Source organism: Myotis nattereri (assembly GCF_964212035.1).
Source record: "Myotis nattereri genome assembly, chromosome: 12".
In the NCBI taxonomy this organism is placed as follows: Eukaryota; Metazoa; Chordata; class Mammalia; order Chiroptera; family Vespertilionidae; genus Myotis; species Myotis nattereri.
In genome coordinates, this window is record NC_138087.1 from 48,238,428 (window position 1) to 48,258,359 (window position 19,932).

The window sequence follows — 19,932 nt, forward strand, 5'->3', positions numbered from 1 at the left end:
CCTCCAACCCCAGAGCCACACAAAATGCCTGACAAGATGCAGAGCCTAACTAAAAGTGCAAAGTGCAAAGATGCACTCAGAAAAGCTGAGCCTCGGAGTTGAGTAGCAGCTTGCACTGAAGTATAAAAAGTATCCAAATAGAGCTGTGTTCTAGAATTATACATCAGTCCAAAGTCTCCTCTCCAGACTCTGAGCAGATACAATGGAAGGGCAGGGCTGAACTACTTAACTTCTGCCCACAAGCCCAGAACCCTAGAGTTGGTGCCCACTGGCAATTTTAAAGTCTCTCATCAATGTCACCTTTGTTGCCTTTCTGCTGAATCTAGCACTGGGCATCCAAACCATTCAGTCATTCAGAGACAGCTCTGAATGATCTTATTTTTTTTAATGATGTTAAGTGGTATTGCGAACACAAAAGTAAACAACACTTGTTAGGAACAAGAGAATTTTTGTTAGAAACAATAGCACTCCTACAGCATGTCAAGTACTGAGGCCTTCCGACTAAGTGTTAGAAGTTACTACTGGAATTCCCCGCTTGAGCAGCTTAAATGAGGCCTATAATCTGAATGCGGTTTTGAAAAAGCTCTGAGAATTTCTTCTAAATTTGGACAGGGCTAGTAATTAGCACCCCTGCTTATCTGAAAATTGGCCCCATTCAAATGGCAGACTTGGACTAGTTATGAAACAAAACATCTCATCATACCTTTGATGCTGTAAAACTGATTCAAAACAGGTGGTGAAGAGTGTGGGCTGGAAAGGCCGAGAGCCACTGCGAGGAGCCAGTGGGTTCCTGGCTCCCGCTGCAGGCCCACCAAAAACTGACCACCTCCTTTTACCCTTGTCCCCAGGAACCCAGTTTTCTGTGTGTAATTGCCCCTGACAACCTTCCTGGCTCTGACGCTGCCTTCATTGTTGTTCTTGATTTAGGCAAATAGTTCCTGTCTAAGGAACTTCACGTCAGCAACAATAACTTCTTGGTTAACTACTGCCTAGGAGACCCCAAGCTTTGTGGTTCCTTCATTTGCTCCCCAGCAGCCCAACAAAAAGACTTCACAGGTATTTTCGGATGTCTCATGAGACCATGAGTCTTGCTGTGTTTTCCCCCCATGCACCATCCAATGGCTCAGAGGTGGAACACAGCCATTTTGATGGTCATTATGAGCAGTTTTATACATATTTTAAGAATGAAGAGATTATACCTGGGCACTAACTTAATATCCTTTGGATCCTTCAAAATTTAGGATTCTGTCTTGCTCTGTTAGAGTTTGACTAGGATAAGTCAGAATCACCTTTCATACTAGGATTTAATCAACATTTAAGAGGCTATGGCACAAGAATGAAACTGGGGCTACTTTGCTTTGTTATTTAAAAACTCATGCATTCTAAACACAGAAGAAAATTAGAATTCAACCTTTGAAGAGGCTAGAGCAACCTTAAAGACATACTGTTCATCCCCTTCATCCCCTCATTTTACCTGGAGGATGCCCAGCAAGGGAGCTGATGTGCCTGAACGCAATGAGCTCTTCCCACTAAGTCAAAGTGCCACCACACCCAGAAGTGGGATTTCTAGACTCAATTTATGTTCTTGCATACTTGGCCCCCAATACTTACCACTTACAAGTCACACTGGCTCTTTAGCTATGAAGCTTAATTGACCTTCTAATGGACAGAATAATGCCTAATATATGTTGCGTGCTTTCTGTTTCCCCTTCCTAACCACAGACACTCTCTCTCTCTCTCTCTCTCTCTCTCTCTCTCACTCTTCCCCCGCCCCCCCCCCCCCACACACACAGTGATTCACTTGGTTGTTTATCCACAATACAAAAAATGTGAACATAAAATTAAAAAATGAACATTTCATAGCCTACTTTAAAGTGGCCTAATAGTAGTCCCGAATTCCAACATTTACATTCATGAGTCCTACCATTTATAACCCAAGATTCACACAAGAAAAGAACTCAGCAGAGAACAAAGTAGTCCAGGGACCCACAGCACCAGTCTGATGGGATAGCGATCTTGGCAGAGAGTGATTCCACAGGCCTGTTTACCACCACAGACCGCCCTTCCCAGAGTCCATACTTCTAAAGATTTTAATCTACCAAATAGCATTTATCAAGTACCATTCATTTCCAATATTTACTTGCCAAATAAATATTTAATTGTGAATCAGAGATTTTTGATCAGCATGAGAACTAGTTACCACACTGACTGATATACTCTAATTCTAGCCAAGAAACTCAATGTTTTATTTCACCTTGCAGCTGGCAAAATTTAAATACCTGCCAGATTTTTTCAAACTGTAATTATGGGGCAGACTTAGACCACAAATGTCCCGAGGGCTGGGATTTCCACACAGTGTATATGTTTTCCTTTGTTTTAAGATTTTGTTAAGAACAAAACAAAATCACCGTATTTATCGTATGTCTTCTATACGAACTCAAAATAGGAGTTTTAAGCAGCCCTAGGAGGGGGAAGGGGGGAATATTTAAATCTGAACAAATTAAGACCTGAAAACACATTATGATTTCAAAACAAACTAAATTTCTGAAATCGTGATGATTTTCTGCACCTTCCATATTGCACACAGGGATAGATAGCCAAGTAAAAAGATCAAGGGAGATGCACATCCGACCTGTCTCTGACGAAAATGAACCCCCTGGAATATTCAGTACCAGAGACAGAAAGTGGGTCCAGAAGACCTATTCGACCAACTGGCATGACTTCCTCTCCTTTTCTCATTGAAACCACACATGAAATGACTAAATGAGGTGCAAGTACAGAGAAAACATGCTCCACAAGAAGTTATGACCTGTCCCTCTTAAGGTAAATCTCTAGAATATAAAATCTGAGTGGGCCTCTTCCCTGACAACAGGGAAATTGTTCGCTATGACCTATATATGCAACCTGAGGGCCGCTTCTTGCACTAACAGTGATGTAATGGTTAGGAGCTAGAGAGAGAAGAGTAGCAGATCTTCCAATATTACACCAGTGTGTACTCCTTGAGTGGTCAGATCCAGAGCAGCTTCCTAACTGGGTGAACCATGTTTTGTAAAAGCAACACCAGGGACATTCTCTGCTATAGTTCAGTGGAGTCAGGTTGACTAGACAGTTGGTAGAGGGTTTGAACCTACTGAGTAGAAGTAGACAAAATATTCTCTTAAATTAAAGCAAAGGTGAACATCTAAATGCAATTATTACTTTGTTCTTTTTCAGGATTGCTGCCGCTATTCGGGGTCTTTTTTTATTCCAGATGAATTTTTGGAGAGTTCGTTCTAGATCTATGAAGTATGCCGTTGGTATTTTAATGGGAAGTGCGTTGAATTTATAGACTGCTTTGGGTAGTATGGACATTTTAATGATGTTGATTCTACCAATCCATGAACACGGTATGTTCTTCCATCTGTTTATGTCTTCCTCTATCTCTTTTTTCAACGTCCTTTAGTTTTCTGAGTAGAGGTCTTTTACCTCTTTAGTTAAGTTTATTCCTAGGTAGCTTAATTTTTTTGGTGCGATGGTAAACGGGATTGTTTTTATAATCTCTCTTTCTATAAGATCACTATTGGTGTATAGAAATGCCATAGATTTCTTGGCGTTAATTTTGTATCCTGCTACATTGCCAAATTCATGTATTAAGTCTAGTAGCTTTTTGATGGAGTCTCTAGGGTTTTGTATGTATAATATCATGTCGTCTGCAAATAAGGACAGTAGGTGGGATCTCAATACCAGATATCAAGATGTATTACAAAGCCACTGTTCTCAAAACTGCCTGGTACTGGCACAAGAACAGGCATATAGATCAATGGAATAGAATAGAGAGCCCAGAAATCGGCCCGAACCAATATGCTCAATTAATATTTGACAAAGGAGGCAAGAACATACAATGGAGCCAAGATAGTCTCTTCAATAAATGGTGTTGGAAAAATTGGACAGATATATGCAAGAAAATGAAACTAGACCACCAACTTACACCATACACAAAAATAAACTCAAAATGGATAAAGGACTTAAATGTACGACAGGAAACCATAAAAATTCTAGAAGAATTCAAAGGCAACAAAATCTCAGACATATGCCGAAGCAATTTCTTCACTGATACAGCTCCTAGGACACTTGAAACTAAAGAGAAAATGAACAAATGGGACTACATCAAAATAAAAAGCTTCTGCACAGCAAAAGAAACCATCAACAAAACAACGAGAAAACCCACTGTGTGGGAAAACATATTTGCCAATGTCATATCTGATAAGGGCCTAATCTCCAAAATTTATAGGGAACTTGTACAACTCAACAAAAGGAAGATAAACAATCCAATCAAAAAATGGGCAAAGGACCTAAATAGACACCTTTCAAAAGAGGACATTCAGAAAGCCAAGAGACATATGAAAACATGCTCAAAGTCACTATTCATCCGAGAGATGCAAATCAAAACAACAATGAGGTACCATCTCACACCTGTCAGAATGGCTATCATCAACAAATCAACAAATGACAAGTGCTGGAGAGGATGTGGAGAAAAAGGAACACTTGTGCACTGCTGGTGGGAATGCAGACTGGTGCAGCCACTATGGAAGACAGTATGGAGTTTCCTCAAAAAACTGAAAATGGAACTCCCATTTGACCCTGTGATCCCACTCCTAGGAATATATCCCAAGAAACCAGAAACACCAATCAGAAAGGATATATGCAACCCTATGTTCATAGCAGCACAATTCACCATAGCTAAGATCTGGAAACAGCCTAAGTGCCCATTAGTAGATGAATGGATTAGAAAACTGTGGTACATCTACACGATGGAATACTATGCTGCTCTAAAAAGGAAGGAACTCTTACCATTTGTAACGGCATGGATGGAACTGGAGAGCATTATGCTAAGTGAAATAAGCCAATGAAGGAAAAATACCACATGATCTCACTCATTCATGGATAATAGAGACCATTATAAACTTTTGAACAATAATAGATACAGAGGCAGAGCTGCCTCAAACAGATTGTCAAACTGCAGCGGGAAGGCCGGGGAGGGTTGGGGGGCAGGAGGTAGGGGGGCAAGAGATCAACCAAAGGACTTGTATGCATGCATATAAGCATAACCAATGGACATAAGACACTGGGGGATAGGGGAGGCTAGGGGACTGTCTAGGGCAGGGGGAAAAAATGGACACATATGTAATACCCTTTGTAATACTTTAAGCAATAAAAATAAATAAATAAATAAATAAATAAATAAATAAATAAATAAGTTCAATTATTAAACCATACGTTCATGGAAGAACTTAGCACGTAAGTAGAAGAGTCTGTTGAACCTCAGAGAGCATTGAGTTGAGTCAAAAGAAAACGTCAAGATTTGGACTTTGTGTTTGTTTCCCTTATTCTGACCGTTCCGGACAATGTTGTTTCTATTTCATGCTCTGATTACCCATTCAAGACTGAGAGAGAGACCCAGCTACTTCGGGATGCACAAAACCAGTCTTTGGAGTCTTATTCCAAGAATTTTACTTTTCTTTTAGCAATTTAACAATAACAGTTGTTCATGTATGCGGAGATATTTTGGAAGGCAAACTCCAAAAGATATGAAAGAAGGCAAGTTTAATGAAATGTTACCCTGTCAGTGCTACCGGAACGCTTGTTCTGAAGCCCTCATATATCCCTCATCTAATGCAAGACCTCAAAGCTACTCTTCTGCCAACGAAACATCAACCTGGAAGCCACCAGCAGCAAATCTGAAAAGAAAAACCTCTCATGGATACAGCAAAAGCTAGACAGGTTTCCCTAATGTGAAAATAATGTACATTATTCAAATGGATTTCTTTAGCTGCCATGCTGATTCCCCTAGGGAACGTTCTCCTCCCCGCAGGAAAAGTGTTTGTGTCAGAGGTACAGATTGGAAACGCATGACACCTCATTTATCCTCCGTTACACTGAGGCAGTGGGAACCTAATTTGCTAGCACACGAGTCTACACTGACAATTAACTTCTCGGTGAACATTAAAACAATTAGGCAACGACGCACCCCATCACATCTGTGTGCTTTCTCCACTGACACCTGATACCAATTAAGTCATCACCCCACGTTGTACTTTTTGCTACAGTCCAATTGGTCATCCTCGTATTCTGCCTGGCATTTCAACAAATACATTTTTTTGCTCATAAAACTAACAAGATCCCCATTTGTCAATGGTGAAAAGTGGAAGAAAGTGGAGAAGTGTGGAAACGTGTCCACTTGGCAACCACATTGCATCTCAGAAGCCCTGGCGGTGAAGCGGGTCTGCTGAAGGGCATACATCTAGTTTTCATAGTTAAAATGCAAAGTTCAGAAAGAACCAGTGTGTTCTTGCAGCTTGATCTAGGAATTCAGCACTGTCGGATGTAGAAGGGGGACTCAGTCAGGAGGACTCCCAGGAGAGAACATAGCCATGTAGGAGGCATACAAACCCAGTTGATATTTGGGCTAGAAGAGGTATTAAACCACATGATGTCTTAGGCATCATCCCCTATGCCCCCAGGTTGTCCTTCCACCCACCTTCTCCTGGTAAAGCAAAATAAAATAAAATAAAAAACTTTTGAGCTGACAATAAATATAATCATTTAAAAATAATTTTTAAATTATTTTTAAAATAATTTAAAATTAACCTTGGTCACAGCAAAAAAAATCAAATCTGTATTTCAAACCTTTTTTAAAAGTATGTTTTCGAGGAACTACTTAGGGGTTACTGTTCCTCTTTTCTCCAGCCCCCGATGATACCTTCTATTGCAAGACAAGGCCCTGAAACAAAGCACTGGGTCAGGACCTGGCTGTGAGTTATTTGGGTATCGGACAGCTTCCACCCACCCCTCCTTATCTGAAAGTCAGCAGATGCAGAGCTTGCTGCTACTACATTCCAGAGGGAATGAAAAGATTACGGGGCCAACATTCAGGAAAACCTGCTCCAAATGGTAGGCATCAAGTTATCTATTTACAGAACACAAACTAAGTCTTAAAAAAGGTTTTGGGCCCTAACCGGTTTGGCTCAGTGGATAGAGCGTCGGCCTGCGGACTGAAGGGTCCCAGGTTCGATTCTGGCCAAGGGCATGTACCTTGGTTGCAGGCACATCCCCAGTAGGGGGTGTGTAGGAGGCAGCTGATTGATGTTCCTCTCTCATCGATGTTTCTAACTCTCTATCCCTCTCCCTTCCTCTCTGTAAAAAAAATCAATAAAATATATTTTTTTAAAAAAAGGTTTTGGAAGAAGAAAATACTCTCTACCTATTCTTTGTTGTTGTTGTTTGGGGCGGAGGGGGAGTAAAAATGCCCTATATTCACTGTAATCACAGTGAGATAAAACCTGTACATTTCTCCAGTCACATACAGGCTCCCATATCCATCTGAACATTTGTCTTGGTCACACACAGGCTCCAATACCCACCCGGTGAGACACAGCATCCACAATAAACATACACCACCACCACGCTCCTTGCTCCCGGTTACAGGTGCACACTCCTAACAACCTGGAAACAGCCAAGGCTTTCCTTTCTTTAGGGGTTCACCCTTCTCACGACAGTGACGCCAATTTTCCCAGAGGATCCATTTTTTTAAGCACATGATTTTAAATTCTGTCAAAAGGGGAAATCTGCTGAGGCAACTAACTGCCTGAGAAAACGTCAGTATCTTTTGCTGTGCCTAAATACTGGAATTTTAGATGATGCATCTCATTTCTATCCTTCATTACCAAGCAATTCCTCAACATGCACCAGGTCAAGATAAAGTCATGAACATTTAGATCAGCTGTTCTCAACCTGTGGGTGCGACCCCTTGGCGGTCGAAGGACCCTTTCACAGGGGTCGCATAAGACCATCCTGCATATCAGATATTTACATTACGATTCATAACAGTAGCAACATTACAGTTATGGAGTAGCAACGAAAATAATTTTATGGTTGGGTCACAACATGAAGAACTGTATTTAAAGGGCCAGAAGGTTGAGAACCACTGATTTAGATGCAAATACCTTCTCCAAGTCCCCCGCCCTCCCACCCCTATGTTTGGTGAATTTGATTATCATGAGAAGAATCAGGGTCACAAAAGGCTGAGATCAGTTCATGGTCCCAACATCCTAAGAAACACCAGTAGCTGCCACCTTGTCACATGGGCCCTAACCTCCACGACTGTCTCACCCACTGTATTTTAAAAAGGAAAGGACACCACAAGTAACTTGGCTGAGCATGACTAACAATGCATTTACTGTCTTGCTAGCAGGTACTGAGGGGAGACATGCCTAAAGGCTTGTTCTGCTGTGTCTGAGGCCTTGCTGTTTCTGGCTTCTAAATCCTCACTTGCAAGGCAGCCCCATCACCACGTTACAGATGACCTGCCTGTGCAGCCAGACTCCCACGGCAGCCTGCCTTTGTCCACAACAGGAGTTCTTTCTATCCCACCACCCCCATAATGCCATGGTCCTGAGGAGTCACTGGAGATGACATGAAACTCAAAATTAAAATTTCAGAGAAAGACCAACAATGCCATTTTTCCAGAGAAAAATGTCCTACTTCCCCCTGTGCTCTCCAGTGCTGGTCGTTTTGAGAAAAAGTGAAAGTGAACTAGGAACTGGTCCTGCCCTACCTTGGCCAATTAACTAGCAAGTAGGACAACTAGAAAAGAAAAACAAGATAAAGACACCACCTTATAGTAAATACAGTGATGGCTGTCATAACTACTCTTGAGTTAGTCCTAAGTATGAACCCGTTAATTATAAAAGCCAGTTACGGGAGTGACAACACAGTCTCTTTGAGAGACATGATCCAATTCTCAACTGCCATTAACTAAGTAAATGTATGACCAGCGGCACTCAACCTCCCTGAGCTTGGTTCATCACTGATAAAATTACGGTACCGTTATGATCTCTAATGTGGATGAACAGTACTTAAGACTTTTCTGCACCAGGAACCCCTTCTGAGAAGTTGATGAAAGTTCTCTCTCTCCTCTCAGAACACTCTGCATGCAGGTTTTAGAAGGTTCAAGAACCTTCTGAGGCCCATCTATGAAACCTGTCTATGGCCACAGACCCTCTACGCTCTGGAGTCTCTCCCAATTCCCAACCCCCAAGGCTCCTCCCTTTTCCAAATGTTCCAAAGAGTGATCACATGGGTCAGGAATTTCAGTATTTTCATTTAAAAAAAGACCTGACTGTGACATTAAAAGGCACCACTGCAAAATGGCAACAAATACATGAGGTGTCCCAAACAGTGCTGGGCAGATAGTAGGTACTCAATAAATATTTGCTAAAGTAATGAGAATTTAAACACATATTGTATGCTATTTCCTTTTTAAAAAAATATATTTTATCAATTTTAGAGAGAAGGGAGTGATAGAAACATCAATGATGAGAGAGAATAATTGATAGGCTGCCTCCTGCACACCCCACCCTGGGGATAGAGCCTGCAACCTGGGCATGTGCCCTGACCAGGAATCGAACCATGACCTCCTGGTTCATAGGTCGGTGCTCAACCACTGAGCCACACCGGCCAGGCCTATGCTATTTTCTTAAAAGCCATATGACTCTTAGTCAACTCTCTTATTCCAGGTCTTTCAAGACTTGTTTAAATGATATTCCCTTCAGCCAAAATTTAATATAATTCATCTCTAACTGAAATACCTAAAGTTTTTATTATTACTGAGGAAATAAAGGCCTTTGTTAGGTCATTTAAATATTTCTTTGTTCAACAGTTAGTAGCATTCTGATAGTACACTCGTGTTAAAAACAACAACCAAGTTTTGCAAATTAGCAAAGCACTAGTCAAATCTTAATTTATAAACAAAAGCCAGACAGCAACAGAAACCTCTTAAAAGTTACTGGCTTTATCATCCATCCCTTTCAGAAACAAGCCACTTACACATAGTGTCCATGTTTTCACCTTGTTCTTAGTGCTTTCATTTCCTGGGTTTTACATCAAAACAGGTTGCATTAAGGCTCATGTGTTTTCCTACCATAAAACCTTAAACTAGCAAATGGAATAATTTTGTCACTAAAAAATAAGCAAACACGACCTTCGAACCAGTTTTAGACTTACAGATACAAATTTATACACACTCACATCCTTTCTAGATCTGATTTGCACTTAATATAAATAATGTGTGTTCAATATAGGAAGAAGAGCAGGAAAACATAAGCCTATAGATGGGTCTGGAATTTTTCAGAACTCCTTAGTCTCATCGCAGAAGTTCTCAGGGTTTGGTCCAAGAATCCCTGATGTTCCCAGGGACCCTTACCTAACTCTTTGAGGGCAGACTTTCTTCCTATACTTCCAAACAATCTTTCAGAACAGAAAGAATGCAGAAGTTGATGAAAATCCAGCTATCCTTTTTAAACCAGGCACTAAAGACATTTGCAAACATGTAAGACAAAGCCACTCTTCCCACTATAATATTTTTTTTTGAAAATAGTTATTTTTCATTAATAATGTTACCACAAATTAAGTAGCTCTTTATCTGCTTAAGTGATTTTAAAATTTATTTTCTTTCTAATCCAGAAAAAATTTCAAAATATATAACCCACATAAACAAAAGTTCTTTGGGGTTATTAATAATTTTAATTTAAGGGTAGAAAAAGATTCTGAGACCATAAGGTTTGAAAACTTCAACTACCCTTGACCCCTCATTGGGTGAAAAGAAACAAGAGCATTACAGAGCAAACTGACTATCTACCAAGTAAAATTCAACTTCATAATTCAAGCCACTTTATTAAAGAAACAAGTACTATAATATTTTAGGCACTAATGGTACACATCATCTTATTATCCATTGCTTCTCATATTCAATTTTACACAAAGTTTGAAGAGCTACTTAATTTTATATAACTGCAGCAAAATCCCAACAGTTTAAGTCCCCTCTAGAGACTGAAGTTAAATTAAATGTTTATGCTACAAATTAGTGTAGTTTCCCATTTTATATCAACATCACCTACAATTTTTTGTAACAACAATTAAGCAGGAAACACAGTACGTATTCTGAAAATATTCTGAAATTATCATTACTTGTCAAAAATTTCATGTGAAAAAGAAAACATACAAATAACACATCATTTTATATTTTTACAGACTGCTTTATGCAATGTATCCACGTTTTGACTTGGACGTTCACTGATTGCTAACGCAACATATGGACTTAAAAACAACCTACAGCTGCATGAAATTCAAGAACCAGTTTGTCCTTCTTTAAGGACATAACTCATCATCCTTCCTCCACCTCACCATCACTTCTACAATGAATGAAGTTCTTGCTTACATTTTTCAGCCAAAAATACAAGTAGGAGGTTATTAGACACATTCAGAAATATACAGAGAGGTCTGAAAAATGCCCCTACTACCTTCAGCATGCAAAGCTCTCCTCATGCCTGTCATGCACTGGCATCTCACAGAGGTACATGTCATGGTATCTCTTCCACGACCGCCTAGAACTTTTGATGAAACTTTCTAGACTATTTTTTAAGATTTTGGTCTCCTTTCCTTGGTTCCTTGAAAAAGGCCTTGTGATGTATGTGCCTACGTATCCCAAACTACAGACACATTTCCTCTATTACCGTACATACAGTAAACAAGAAATATACGGTGATTTTATAAGGTGAAACCATAATACTGAGAATAAAAAGTTAAAGTCCCAAACCTAGAGTAAGTTAAATAAATGACAACATGCAGCACGCTAAAGGACATGGGCTCTCTCAGCATCTTTTGCATTTGTTCTCTGGTCCAGGATTAGGGATTTTAATTTGACACGCGGCTATATGATGAACATGACAGAAAAAATGATAATCTACAGAGACACTGAAACAGCAAAACAGAAAGGTCACCTCCACAAATCAAAGTCAGTTTACCTAAGTGTGCACTTTGCGAGGATATTTTATTCCCTAGCTATAATTTTCTCTCTCCCCAACATTTTCCAGAGAAAACTTACAGTACCAGAATTTAAAAACTAGCTACCCCATACTTTCACCATTATCCACTGCTCCCAACACATCCTGATACATAAAGTATTCCGAGATCTATCTCAAAGAGAATTTCTAAAGTCCCTACTAATTCATCCTGGTTTGTGGATGTGGCTCAGTTGGCTGGGTGTTGTCCCGCCCACCAAAAGGATGCCTGTTCGATTATCAGTCAGGGCACATGCCTGGGTTGTAGGCTCAATCCCAGTAGGGGCGTGCGGGAGGCAGCCCATCCATGTTTCACTCTCACATACATGTTTCTCCCTCTTTCCCTCTCTCTTCCTCTCTCTAAAAATCAATTAAAAACCTTTTAAAAAAAAAAAAAAAAAAAAGAAGAAGAGATACATCACACACACACACCACTACACAGAAGAGGGGAAAAAACAAACTTTTCAGAATGAAAAGAATTGCATATCTTCCTCCCAAACCCATAACAAAAAAGTTATCAGAATGACTTACAAGTTCAGTATCTCCCCCCACCCTGCTTTTTTTTAACCAGTTAGATTTAAGATGGTCAAAATACTGCCATGTTAAAAAAGAAAGAAAAGTTGGGAGGGAAGGAGGCAAAAACTGTAGGTTATCGTCGCTGAAAAGGGGCCAATTCTCACTCTATTTGATCATGACATTTGCGAGATGCATTTTAGATACAGATCTCCCCACAGCTACTGGCGGATATGTGTGCAGGTCAGACATGCATTGTGTGAAATGCGTGAGATTCAGGCCGGTGGAATGATGAGCTCTCCAAACACAGAACCCCTGGCCGCTGAATTTCCTTGTTTTTAAGAACTTAAGATGCTCAATTCTTTGGTCTAAAATAAATTCAAGTTCACACTCCAAGGGCAATTATGAAAAAAGAAAACTAGATATGGAAACCTAGCAACTAAGGTGCATTTGCAGAGGATAATAAATGGTTCAGGTAGAAATAACACATTACTAACCAATTTCACATGTGAATTGTGACCTCTTGCCTGTAAAACTGACTTAAGATAAAAAATGAATACTCTTAAACTACAGGCAACCTAGCCTCAAAATGCAATGGGAAACATATTTTTAAGCGGGCCTGGGGTACATACAGATAATAGCAAACAGCTCTGACCCAAAATCATGTTGCTCTCATCTAACAAAAGTTTTATAAAAATACAGGGTTGGGTGGGGAATAGTCATACTTTTTAAAAAAGCAAAAACCTGGTCACTGAAGGAGACAGGGGAGATGTGCACGTCTGTGCTGTCTAAAGAAAGGCAGAGTGGGGCGCACTACGGGAAGAGGGTGTGTTCGTGTACAGCAGGCGTTGGAGTACTTACTGTGCCAGGTTCTCTGTCTGTTCCCGAGGTTACCAAGAAACGCACAGACATGCCCGTTCAGACACAGAGGCAAGAACAGAAATAAAAAAAAGGGGGGAATAATTAGAACACAAGCCCCAAACAGTTTTAAAAATGGCTTTTATTTATATAAGTCATTGCACATTCCTAATACAGTGATTTCCTGAAAATTACAGTATTTTGTAAACATAAGATTTACAGTTTAACCATACACAAAGCCTATTTTTTTATTTCTTGACAGAATAAATTACTTTTCTTCAAAAAATTAGTCAAGTGCAATTTTGCCCAATATTTAACGCATACTAGAATTAAAGCCTATGAAGCTAAGTAGTAACAGATGCAATTATCAAACCTCTCATTTGAACACATTCACTTTCAGATTTAACTTCTTATTTCGCCCCATTTAACAACATTACTTTCTTTGAAAATTACCCAATTAAGCAGTTAACAGTTTTCCATAATATGGTACAGGCCACTGGCATTAACTAGGCAGTTGCCAAGATGTCAAGATGCCTGCAATCTAAAGAGATCGAGAAATCTACAGATGCCCACACTAAGCCCTGAGAATTTCCAGGGTGAGCTGTATTTCAGTGACCAAGCTTTGCGGCAGTTCCTCTTAGCTCATTGTTTGCTCTCTGAATAGGTTGGGGCTTTCTTTAGCGGTGCACACAACTTTGCAGCACTGTATGAGTGTGAGGACAAAGTCCTAATCTGGCTTGCCCGGCCGCTCACCTCTGTGGTGGTCTGCATCATGGTGCTTCTTGTCATCTTTTATTGCCAAGTGAGACTGCCCACTCAGGGCACTAGACAGCGCCAGAAGGCCGGCACTGCCGCCCAGGGGCGGGATCCCAGGCGGCGGAAGTCCCGAAGGGTGAGGCGTTAGGGGGACTGGGGGTCCGTGGCCATGAGAAAGATGCTGAGCTTGTAACTGCTGCTGCTGTTGGTGGTGGTGGTGAGGGAAGAGGAGGAGGGAGGAGGAGGAGGAGGAGGAGGAGGAGGAGGAGGAGGAGGAGGAGGAGGAGGAGGAGAAGGAAGAGTTGTTGTTGGAGTTGGTGGTGGCAGTAGCAGCATCCGGGGGAAGTAGACATGACATGAGAGGATGGAGAACAGAACAGGAGGGTAACATACACACAAAGGGTCACAGAGGGAGGAAAAGAGAAAAAAAAGGTGATTAGCACTTTTAGTTCATCAAAAGCTTTTACCTGATAAGATACAATCTTCCCAAAATATAATACTCAGATCTACACTGTCACTTTCTGGCATAAGTTATCCCCTGCAAATGTAGCTGTTTATTATCATCAGCAATCCTGACTAAGTTAGTAGCCCCTCACATGTTAGCTAGTTCCATCTCTAAGTGCCTTGAGGGATGAAATCCAGTATGCCATTAAATCTAAGATGCCAGAGATTGAAGACTCATCCTGATTTCAGAAAGGCTAAAACTGGGGAAGTGTAGATATGCACCCTACAATATAGTAACTGAGTAGTCATCAGTTATTAAGTGACTCCATTTCACCCTAACCTTCTTGCGTTAACTCACCACAATGGTATAACGAAACAAAACCAACCTATTACCTTTAACAGAACTCAGAGAGCAGGAGGAGCAGTGCATTCTCTTATGCACGCCACCCCCAGGCACGTGTCCTTATTTCACGAAGCCCTCACTGTGAGTAGGTCCCGACATTCCAGTTCCACAGAAGGGCCAACCTCAAAGCACTGAGAGAACTGCAGAGGTTCTCCTGGCAGGTGGGAGGGAGTGGAGTCCATGTCGGAATGACGCTTAGGCCTCACTGATCACTGAACCACCACATGCAGAGGGAGGTCTCAGGGAGCCAGGCATGTGGCAGGTGGAAGAAGCCTGTGAAGGTGAAGTGTTGTTTCTCCCGTGCTTCCTCTGAGCTCCATGCCCCGAACCCAGTCCTTCAACATCACAAGGGAAACACTGAGGCCCAGAGAGGCCGAAGACCTTGACGGGGAATCACTCGCACTGTCCTCTGGGACACCAACCACGGACACCCAAGTCCCCAGTCCCAATGCCACTGCCTCCATAGCTTAACCCATTCTAGAGATCATAAATCTGTTCACATTAAAAAGTACCACTGCTCTCATATATTATATTTAAGAGTATGTAGAAATGAAAAAGTATCTAAGAAATGGCCCTTGTACCATAAATCTGGCCACATTTCAGCTGTCCAACCGAAAACTCATTTTTGATGAGACAGTAAAAACGATTAAAGCTCAATTTCTAAGGTGTAATGTTAGGAAATAATCTTAAGATTCTGATTTGTGCGCACTTCCCTGGGACTCAATTACTCGTTTTATTTATTATGCCCTGGCGTGTACTGAATATATTAAACCTCACACCAGATCTTTAGTAATTCCCACCCAGACTACTGATCTTTAATTGAATCCTGAGCACGTTCCCCCTCCAAGAGCAGGAGAAAACAGCACCTTAAAAGCAGAAATCAGTGTCTTACAATCATTTCACAGTAAATCTTCAACTCCTACCAGCATCTTTAAAAAAATCTTTAAGAGCCAATGTTCTCTTTCAACTTCCATTACTTCCAAAGGGAGCACAATTCTAATTAGAGGGAGGTTGGAAAAGGGGGAGAGAAGTCCAAGAGGACAGCTTCAACAGTATTCTTGGAAAGTATTTATAAACTACTCATTCGCCATTTGAGATCATAATAACAATTTCTTTACGCATAAAATCACCTTCCTGTCATCCCAGAGACACTAATTCTTGCTCTGTCACCTTTTAAGAGCTTGGCAATAGCAAGACATAAAACTGAAGAAGCTGGCAGCGTGTCACGGTCCGCCAAGCATGCTCATTAGCACTTAATTAGGAACTAGACACCTGCCATAAGAAATGGGATTGCAGAAGGATGAGGACCAGGTCTGCCCTACCAGCAATTACTATCATTACTTGGAGAATAAGAGCTATGTCCGGCTTCTGGGAGGGAAATGCAGTGATGCATACACAAGAAGCAAGAGCAGTGCGGTAATTAAGCATGGCACTGATCAAAAGAAGATGAGAGAGGCTAAGCAGAGGGGAAGGCAGTTAACTACAGGGTTAAGGACGCCACCCTACCAACCCCCTGCACATCCCCGCTCCCCCAAAACTCCAGAATCCAGTCACCAAAAGTCGACTTCAGAGGTGGGATTTGATGTCAGAGCAAAGGCAGCATTTGGATACACGAGGAAGAAGCTGATTTTCTGCCAAACCCAAGTCAGTTTTTAGAAAAATGACCTGGAAAGTATTCTCTGATATGCTGTTGAAAAGAAAGGTTAGCTTATATAATGAAGGGGCTTTGCCACAGCTGTGAAGTAGATCCCGTGGTTAAACTCAATGTTTAGGCTAATAACCCAGTGGGGATATCCTAGAGCCTAACTGGCCACAGGCAACTCCACCTCTACCTACCTCTGCTCTGAGCTTCCCCCTTGAAGAAACAGCTCACTGTCCATTATTAGAGGCAATTAGGTTTTTCCATCCTTAACTTGGCCATCTTGAGAGCTTCTTCATTTTGTGTGTTGCTGTTTTTTAAGCAAATCCTATCAAAATGGAAGGCGTACTAGGAAGCAACAGGAAGGATCAGCTATTGAAGATACTGCAGGCCCAGGAAACAGGGATATCAGTGTCTCACACTGACTTCTTTATCCTGCCAGGAAGAACTCCCAGATAATATTTTCGTCTTCAGTATCTGGCCTCTGCTCAGAACACACCTGAGGCAGGGAGGGTGGGCATCATGGCTCCCATTTCACAGATGACAGGGTTGCTGGCCTTGGGGCTCATAGCCGAAAGGATGACTGCAAAGCTTTTGTTTCTAGAACAGCTTTTCCCCTGGGATCACAGCAGCATAGTGACATTCACAAAAGCCCTCACATTTCTCTCCTTTCCCAGGTAATGAGAAGCTCAAGGGCAGGCAATACTGCAAACTTACCACTGGACATTTCCCTGGAGACAGACTCACCTGCACCATGCAGACGTAGCAGTGATGGGTGGGAATTTGATCTAAGGTTTGTGACTCAAGAGTGCCCACTCTCCTGTCCCCACTCTCTAATACCCTATCCCTACATCTGAAAAAAGAGGCTCTGTTTGGCTCCAGCTCTCTTCTGAGGAAGTTTATAAAGAGAATCAAGCCTAAACACAGAGTGCTCTGGCTTCTCTCAGAACAAGATGCTTAACAGATAAGAAGTGTTTCTAAGATAAAACATTTATTGAAAGGAATAGAGGGCCCTCATCCTAGAGAGTGAAACAATTAACTCCAAAAAGGCAGCCCACCTGCCCAATGTGTCCTTGGAAAAACATTTTTTCTCAACAAGGCTTACCTGAGACTGGCAATCTAGCACCCATCACCTTCACTAAAAGAAAAACCATTTATGCTACTTAAACATATGTTTTAGAATAAAAGAACTACTGACATCAAGCAATACAGCCAGAAAAACCTCAAAAAACAAAACGAAAAAGCCAACCACCACCACCAATGGCTCTCCTAATTGGGGAATTTTATATGCATCAGTCCTCTGTAGACCCAAACCTGAGCAGATATTGGGAAACTATAAAATGTTTCTCAACATGACAGTAAGAGTGGAAAAATTCAACCATCTATCCATTTATTAGTTTATACTAATGAGTAAACTTTTGTCCTAAATTAATGCTTATAGATTTATACAGCACAGAACACAAACAAAACAGTTAATAAAGCTATCAGAAAAGGCATTTTTGATGAGCAATGATGGTTGCTCATCAAAAATGTATTCCTTTTAGCAATACAGCTGGTTATTCAAGTTATCAAGCTAGACAGGTGGTCTCTCAAACAGAGCAAATTTGACACACCTTTGCCCCAACCCAGGGACACTTGGCAAAGTCTACAAATATTTATGGTTGTCACACTGGGGATAAAATGCTACTGGCACTTAATGGGTAGAGGCCAAGGATACTGTTAAACATCCCACAACTCACAGGACCCCCAGCACAAAGGATTATAAAGCTCAAAATGTCAATAGTGCTGAGGTTGAAAAATTCTGGTCTAGATCTAAGCTGGAATTCTGTCTCATTACATTAGAATTCAGGTTCTTAAACATCCAGGGACTTGTCAAATTGTTGTTTAAAAAAAATAAAAATACTTCTCAACATTCAACTGCTCATTTTCCCGTCGTCACTACCTTGTCACAATTCAAAAACAAAAAAGAGCACCTACTTCCTTGACTCGGCGCCACCAACAATCTCAAATCAAAACAAACAAACACTTCCTGTTCCACAGACACCTTGGAAAAGGACGACACAGGTAACTTACATATCAGTGTTCTGGTGCTCAAAGGTGACTACGAAAGGGTTAGGTTGGGGGTGAGGTGATGAATGCACTTGCTCTCTCCCAGACAAGTGAATAGGCTGAGAGTGAGCCACGTAAAACAAACACCAAAACCTGAGTTAATGAGACTGAAAACCCACAAGGAATAAAGTAACCTCGTCCATGTCAAACAACAGCCACACATTCTGACTTGTAATTCACTGCGACTATAATGAACCTGACTTGGCTGTTTACATTCAGAACTTCAAGTATCAGTCCCGGGTTTCCACATTTTTGTTTCTCAGTCAGGTGTGGCACAGTGCTTTATCACCACAGAGCTGCCTATACAACAGGAAAAGACACCCAGAATACACGGGAAGGCCGATGCCCACCTCACCCTCACTAGATGCTGAGTTCTTCATCACCAACCACGGAATCAACTTGAATTTAATCCCATATAACCTCAGGAAAAACTATGTCACACAGATCACAAACTGAACCCAACCCAAACTAAAACCATGCCGCATGGTTTTAAAATAGCCTCTCTAATGCTGCAAGTGTGACAGTAAATGGCATTTATAGCACATGGTATTTAAACATTTTAAAGTGAAAATGATGTGAAAAGTAGCATTTGTTGACAGTTCTCTCCAATCACTCTTGATTTCTGCTATTTCCCTATTCTTTAAAACACTCACTTCTTTTTCTGCACTGGCATTTAATGGGTAGAAAAAAAACAACAGTGGTATGCTACAGCGAACAAGTGGGAAAATCAAAGACTCTACAAAAGTTATCTGAAAACATCCCATTACGTGAATGGCCTCTTGCATGAAAAGAGCTAAGGGTGATAAACAGGCAAAAACTGCCTTCTGGGGCCAAGAATGCTCAAAACACTGGAAGAAAACTAAAATAAAGCATCAACAACAATCCAAAGGCCCGATCTCAATACAGCAGCACACAGAAAATGACACAGAGAGGTAAAGAATGATGGCCTGTATGCAGACAGGCACCAGGATGAAGGCCTAAAATTCTGAGAAGGATCTGAACTCATCCTTATTCTTTCTACATTTCAGCTAATCTACAGGCCAACTCAGTCTGCATCGTCACCGACTTGCTTATCCAAACTGCCCTAAATGACTGTTACAGTCGTGACAGTGACCAAGACCCTGGGACTTACAGGCTTGAATTACAATAAGTTTTAAAAAGTCATGTTTATTTAGGAAGATTCACTCCTAAAACCGCATAAGGTTTTAATGGAAAAAAAAAATGCTCACCATTATTCGCCACTAGGGACATGCCAACCAAAACCACAAATGAAATACACCACTTCAGCCGTAACCGGTTTGGCTCAGTGGATAGAGCGTCGGCCTGCGGACTAA

The 19,932-nt window shown here is 41.1% G+C and overlaps 1 protein-coding gene across 2 annotated transcripts in view; it reads right to left on the reverse strand.

Moving 5' to 3' along the window:
- Nucleotides 1-19,932, reverse strand: part of LOC308528008 (transducin-like enhancer protein 1) — an 89,197-nt gene that overhangs the window by 30,189 nt on the left and 39,076 nt on the right. For both annotated transcript variants that reach the window (XM_081103461.1, XM_081103462.1), the window contains exons 7-8: nt 14,001-14,205; nt 13,251-13,267 (exon numbers count right to left, since the gene is read on the reverse strand). In XM_081103461.1, coding sequence (XP_080959587.1) covers nt 13,251-13,267; nt 14,001-14,205 — 222 coding nt within the window. The remainder of the gene's footprint in view (nt 1-13,250; nt 13,268-14,000; nt 14,206-19,932) is intronic.